This window comes from Chiloscyllium plagiosum, unplaced genomic scaffold (assembly GCF_037043375.1).
Source record: "Chiloscyllium plagiosum isolate Xiang-an unplaced genomic scaffold, Cpla_swu_hap1 HiC_scaffold_2, whole genome shotgun sequence".
Lineage (NCBI taxonomy): Eukaryota > Metazoa > Chordata > Chondrichthyes > Orectolobiformes > Hemiscylliidae > Chiloscyllium > Chiloscyllium plagiosum.
In genome coordinates this window covers 9813896-9820833 of record NW_028270140.1, presented here as the reverse complement: position 1 = coordinate 9820833, position 6938 = coordinate 9813896, and the positions used below count along the sequence as shown (strand labels likewise).

The 6938-nt window shown below is 47.1% G+C and overlaps 1 protein-coding gene across 1 annotated transcript; it reads left to right on the top strand.

The window, feature by feature from the left end:
• Nucleotides 1-816: 816 nt before the first annotated feature.
• LOC122564182 (doublesex- and mab-3-related transcription factor A1-like) lies at nt 817-6668 on the top strand. The gene is made up of 2 exons (XM_043718874.2): nt 817-1461; nt 5474-6668. The coding sequence occupies exons 1-2, from the start codon at nt 933-935 to the stop codon at nt 6304-6306; spliced, it is 1362 nt and encodes a 453-aa protein (XP_043574809.2). The 5' UTR covers nt 817-932; the 3' UTR covers nt 6307-6668.
• Nucleotides 6669-6938: the final 270 nt, after the last annotated feature.

Here is a 6938-nt window from a genome sequence, read left to right as displayed (position 1 = left end):
TGTGAGACACAGTGAGAGACACAAGGTGCACAAATCTTTATTCAATTTCCACCACCAGGAAGATAGGAAAACACCCGAGTGGCCAGTGACAAGCACTGCCCATCATGAGAGTCTGCGAGGGGTCAGTTTGCTTTGCTGTTGGGCGGGGGGGGGGGGGGGGGGGGTGGGGGGGGGGGGGGGGGGGGGGGGGGGGGGCAGTCAATATGGAATAGAATGAGTTTCCATTGGTGCAGAACTCCAGCCAATAGGGGAGCTCCCCCACCATGTCCCCGCCCACCCCGGGTGGTGATTGACAGCCAGCTGGGGGCGGGGGCAAGTCCACATGTCAGTCATCTATTTATCTTTTGCAGCGTCTGCACTTGAACAGAGGCCGGGCAAGACCATCAGGAGTAGAGTCGCGAGTGTGGCGCTGGAAAAGCACTGCAGGTCAGGCAGCATCCGAGAAGCAGGAGGGCCGACGTTTCGGGCATAAACCCTTCATCAGGAGTCCAGAACTCAGGAGTAGTCGCATTTCGCAAGTGCAAACTCAGAGCGCTTATCCCCGATTCTTTTTCCTTCCCATTTGTAGCCACAGAGTGTGCATGTGGCAAAAAAAAAGAGAGATCTAACTTGAAGTCAGGTTTGCTTGTAATCCAAGCAATTTTGCTTTCAGTAGAAAAGTCCTCCTGATGATTTGCAGCATGTCACATCTCCAGTGAGCCGGGGAAGTGCTGGCTGTTGATTGACCCTTCATGAGGGTGCAGTAGTTTGCAAATCCCTGCCAGCGCCTTTGGTGCATCTTGTTGCACAACCATGTTTGTTGCTATTTTGTTGCGAGGCCAGCTGTAAAACAACAAGCACACACATACAAAAAAAAAAGTCACCTCTAATTGATCATTATAAATAAGATTGCTCCTTGCTGGTTTGTTTTAATTTTGTTTGGTGGGGTGGGGATGGATGGCAGAGCGTCCCTGGCCTCTGCCCCGCTCCCGGGCTCCTGTCTGCAGCCTAACCCCGCGGCTGTGCCCATCTCCGTCGGTGGCGGCACGGCCGGCGGTTCGCCCTTGCTCCGGCCGCCGGCGCTGCTCTTGCGGGCGGCCGCCGCCGCAGCCGCCGCCGCCTCGGCCGCCGAGCGCTACCCCCGGACGCCGAAGTGCGCCCGCTGCCGCAACCACGGCGTAGTGTCGGCGCTGAAGGGCCACAAGCGCTTCTGCCGCTGGAGGGACTGCCTGTGCGCCAAGTGCATGCTGATCGCCGAGAGGCAGCGGGTCATGGCCGCGCAAGTCGCTCTCCGGCGCCAGCAAGCCCAGGAGGAGAACGAAGCCAGGGAGCTCCAGTTCATGTACGCCGGGGGAGGAGCGGCCGAAGCCGGCCTGGCCATGGCAGCGGCCGCCGCGGCTGCTAACAGCATCATCCCGGGATCGAGAGCCGTCTCGGCGCCCTACGAGATCTTCGGAGCCGACTATCAGAAGCAGAAGGAAGGTGAGGGGGTGCGCCACACAGCCGGAGGCAGAAGCCGCTGGGAAAGCTCGGCGGGTCCGTGCAGAGAGAAATCAAGAGCCAGTGACCCTCCTGGGCAGAACTGAGGGCTAAACCTCCCCCCCCTCACCGGCCCGTCGTGAAAATAAAACGGGGAACAACAAAAAAAAACCCCAGAAATTGCTGCAGAAACTCAGTATCTGTGGGCAGACAAACTCCTCTGAGGAAGGGTCACCTAACCTGAAATGTTAACTCTGATTTCTCTGCACAGATGCTGCCAGACGCGCTGAGTTTTCCCAGCAATTTCTGTTGATGTTTCTGAATGTCGACTGTTTTCTGTCTCCATCGATGCAGCCAGACCCGCTGAATTTTCCCAGCTATTTCTGTTTTTGTTCAATGTTCAATAGTGCCAGGTTTCTGCTATAATTCGACTTCATTCCCACCCCCACCCCACCCCCCATCAAAATTATTTGAAACATATTATTGAACGGTTGTAAATTTATTGTTAGTGTTTAGTGGATCGAGTACTCCGGGTCAGCCTGGAATAGTCAATAATTTTCCGCTTAATGGGTTAACATCTCAAATCATTCATTTCAAATCGTGACCTCCTCATGCACTAACAGAACTCGACTGTTTTCGATGTCATGATGGGCCATTTTAAGTTATCAGTTTTAAAACAGAATGCATGTAATTTTACCCCATTTAAAAATGTGCGCTCTTGTTGGTAAAGCATTATTCGGCTTTCTCCGCGTCGAAATTGCTGTTTGGAAAACAATGGTCAATCTTCTTGATTTATAAAAAACTCTCGCTTAGCAGTTGTTTCTGAGCCCAATACATTATCTAAATATTCGAGTCAGTATCTGATCATCCTTTCAACAATAACATGTTCATTATCTCAATAGCCAAGTCGGTGATAAGGTCTGAGCGTTGTCAACAAACATTTCAAGTGGGGAATAAGCCCTTTCACCTCACTGCACCCCAGGATAATAAATGAGGACTACAGCCTTGCGTGAGGCTTAAATGCAAACTTTATGTGGAGACTATTTACAAAGAAAACAAAGCTGCAGTTTCTGCTTGACCATATTTTCCTGATGTGGGTCAAATTGTACAGTCCGAGCAGCTGAAACGTGAAATGATACAAGTTTGAGTCAAATGTCCACTTTACTCCACTTGTCCATAAACAATGAACAGGTTGAAGTAATTTGAAATAAAAGGCTGATTTACAAATAAAAGGAAAGCTTCCAGTTAATCTCGGAATAACTCTACTTTCCTTTGTAGTGAAACCATTCCTTGTTACTGTTTCAATTTTCCAATAAGGGGAGGAATCGAACAGCGATTGGACAATGGACTGTTGATTCTGATCTTATTTAAACCACCCTCAAAAATGATCTGACTTTGATTTATTTACAAATCTCAGTTGTCAATAGCCTAATGGGAAATTAGCGAGAATCTAAGACCTTGTTCAAGTAATTGTATTCAGCCAATATGCAAATGTGTCCCAAAATGTGACTCTAGACTGGTACTAAAAAGAGAAAATACTGGAGATACTGTGATATGTGGAGAGAGGTGTTCCATTCGTAAGAAAGGTTACCGGGTGGGGTTTAAACTGTCTCGGCTGAACCACTTTAAGCGAGACTGTGGATTTTAGCTTTTAATGGGTTGTGGTTTGTTTGCTTTTGCGAAAGTAGTAACCTACTAGATGCTTTTCTGTTTTTGCGACTGGATCGTGACATTAACAGGAGATGCCAAGTCGGGCGGTAAAGGGACATTTTTGTGAATTACATTAAACCAAGTGTATTGGACCCGTCCAAACTTGTTTTAAATGAATGCCTTCAAGCTGGGAATAATGCAGACCAGACATTGAGGTCACCCTCAAGCCAATTTACTGTGGACAAATGTTAATGTGTTTGCGAACATGAAAGTGTTTTCCCTCAACCTCGGAAACTTGTGTTGAAAGGCAGCAATCCAATCCACAAAAATATATATTTTTAAAATTTTCATTCATTTCAAAGTGTGTATATGTTGTGGCGGTGAGAGGTGGGTTGGCTTTTGATGTGACAAATCGTTTCATACATAAGTGAGGTAAATGAGGAAATATCAACAAAATGTAGAATTTGCTTCCCTGGTAGAGTAACATTTTATACTAAACTATTGATTTTTTTTTGTACATCCTATACTGTGTCCCTTGAAGGTCACTAACAGATCCTAGCGAATTCAGTTCTTTTTCGTATACATTAATGCAAAATAAAATTTTAAATATGGGGTGGAATGATTTGCAACCAGATTCCAACAGTTAAAAATAAGTGTCCTTGCCCTGGAAGAACTGTAAACTGTTTAAAAGCTTGAATGTTCTGTAGAACTTGCAGGAATAGAGTCGCGAATGTGCTTCGAGATAGTCCAATACAATGGGGGGAAGATTCCGAAAATGGGCTGTCTCTCAGTAAGCTGAGCTCTGGCTTGCTGATAAGAGACCAGGTATAGTTCACAAAAGCAGAAATGGCTGCTCACGAAACAAGCAGGTCACTTACCCACTGCAGCTAAAGGCAGACATTTTATACAGCGCTTAAACCAAAACGACAGATTGATTGCAATTTGCAAACGTTGCCAGCATCTGGGGAACTGAGTGGTAAAACCTTATCTCACACACACAAAACAGTAAGATGCTCCTGGGAGAACCCAGAATTCCTCTGAAAACATACAGAATCTATGATAAAATATTATAGTTAACGTTTCGGGTTCAGTTCTGAGGTAGGGTCACCGGACCCGAAACGTTAAGTTTCTCTTCACAGATGCTGCCAGACTTGCTGAGCTTTTCCAGCAACTTCTGTTTTTGTTTCTGGGTAACAGCATCCGCAGTTCTTTCGGTTTTTATTTAGAGTATTATATAACACACGTCGAATTCCTGGCCTGGGGAAAGACTGATCTGAAGCCTTCTTTTGTACTGGGCCAAGCTGGAGATTTACTGGTTTTAATATGGATTTTAGATCTTATGTGACGTACTTTAAAAAGGGGGATGCTTTCGTTCAACGGCGTTTGAATGGAAACACATTCGTAAGATAGTGTTTCAAATGAAATCATAAAGGGCATTGTTCGGGTGAATAGTCAAGCTCTATTCCCCAAGGTAGGAGAGTCCAAAGCTATAGAGGGCACAGGTTTAAGGTGAGTGGGGAAAGATTTAAAAGGGACCCAAAGGACAACTTTTTCATCAGGGGGTGGTGTGTGTATGGAATGAGCTGCCAGAGCAAATAGTGGGGGCTGGTACAATTAGAAAGTTTAAACGACATTTGAATGGTTTTACGAATGGGAAGGGTTTGGACAGATACCAAATGCTGGCAAATGGGACTAGATTAGTTTAGGATTTCTGGTCGATGAAGGCTCTGTTTCTGTGCTGTACAATTCTACGACTCTGTTTTGTTTAGCATCAAAACCTGTCGTAAATAATTTGAATTTGAGCGAGAATTTAAAGAAAAAAATATCGTTTTAATTCACGCAAATCTACCGAGCAGCAAAACTATTCTCTTGGGCATAACAGAATATTTTATATTGAAACAAACACAGAAAATGTTGGAGAAACTCGGGCTGGTCTGTGTAGAAAGTGAGGACTGCAGATGGTCTGTGCAGGGCGAAAACAATTAACATTTTGAGTCCAGTGACCATGCTTCAGAAATGTCACATGATTTTGTTTTTGTGATTTGCATCGTTTGTAAGATAGTAGAAACCCTGAGTAGAAACACTGAGGTGAATCAATCAATAGGACATGAGGGGGATCTCGGCTGAAAATGTGTTGCTGGAAAAGCGCAGCCGATCAGGCAGCATCCAGGGAACACTTTGGTTTGGTTTTCCTTTAACAGGAGAATTTCACTCAGTTAAAACAAGAATCGTACAGTACCGTGTTAAATTATAAACTTTTGTCATAGTTGTTTTCTTGATCTTTGTGTGTAATATATCTATTTGCAAAGCAAGTAATGTTTTAAGTTCCTGTGCCTAGTCTAAGTGTCTTTTGTTTTTATTCTAGGCCAGAAAAGTCCCAAGTATGAACTATTTTACAACGGTTTGGTGAGCCGCTCGGTTCTCCAGGCCGCGCCCTCTCTTGGTTCAGAGGCGGAGGGCTCAGACGCCAATGGAAAGCTGAAGGGAAGCGCCGAAGCAGGGGAGACCGAGCCGGGCCGGCTATCCCCATCCCCGGATCCTCCATCGGAAGGCGCCGACAGCCCTCGCTCAGTGACTCCGTCGGACGTGGAGTCGGGCAACGAGTGTGAGAAACCCAAGGAGCTGGCGAAGGTGATGGCCAGTCTCCCGGGCTCATCGGCCAACCACAGGGCACCCATTGACATCTTGACCAAAATCTTCCCCAGCCACAAGCGGGACAAGCTGGAGTGTATCCTGGCAGACTGCAGGGGAGACGTGGTGCAGGCCATCGAGCAGGTGCTCAATGGGAAGGAGCAGAAGGGGCAAGGCAAGGACGTGGCGTGCCCCGGGCCCGACCCTACGGAGCTCCAGCGACCCCCGCACTTCACCCTGGCTGGGCTCTCTGGCGGATCCCTGGGCACCAAATCCGCCTTCTCTCCGCTGCAATCGAGCGCAGTGTTCGGAGGACCCGCCAATCTGTACGGCTTGAACCCCAGGCTGGGCGTTAATCCACTCCGGCTGGCATACTCCAGCCCTGGCCGGGGGCTCCCCACCTTCATGTCCCCTTATGTCACTTCTGGCCTGATGCCAACTCTCCCATTTCGCCCACACATGGACTACTCCTTCCCGGGAATCGTTAGAGACCTTCCATACTTCCAGAACAAAGAGGCACTCTGTTCCAGTGGACTGTACTCTCGAATCAATCCAGAAAAGCAATGAGCGACTCCGTGAGACAACTGAATGTGAGGCACAGCAGGGAAACTTGGAATGTGCAAAATAAACGGTGGTTCAATGATTACGGACCGATTTAGTTTCACTTTGTCACCAAATTGTTCCACGGATCCAACTGAAAATCAACGTGGTTACTTTGATTTCAAATATGTCGCGGCTAATAGCATTGTACTGAACAGATTGGAAAATACAGCATTGGCTGAAGCTGGTAATGATAAACCCACGCTGAGCTGTGGCCCGTTTCGCTGATGCCTCTGGAGAGTTTAGTGAACAGGCCAGAGAGTGTAATTTCCCTTTGCCATGGTGGACAGCGTTTCTGAAAGGCAGTCTGGGAGGGGAGACGCCTAGGATACAGAAGTGGACTTTACCATGTTGCTTGCAACGGTTTTCTTTGGGGGGGGGGGGGGGGGGGAAGAGTTGTGGGAAGGGGGAGGGTAAGTGAGATGGAAAATCGGACCAAGTCCAGCAATTGAAGAAGAGACGCTTTCAGTTTTTGCTGTAACTGCTGACTGCATGGCCCCGCACCTGGTGCACTAAGTTAAAATATTTAGTCACACTTATACATTAAAAAAAAACGAAGTGCAGTTGAAAAGAAACAGCAGATTTATCCATCAGGTGAT

Coding starts and splice junctions, on each gene's coding strand:
- LOC122564182 (XM_043718874.2), top strand. CDS start 933: ATGGATGGCAGAGCGTCCCTGGCCTCTGCCCCGCTCCCGGGCTCCTGT. Junction 1,462..5,473: donor CTATCAGAAGCAGAAGGAAG/GTGAGGGGGTGC, acceptor TTTTTATTCTAG/GCCAGAAAAGTCCCAAGTAT.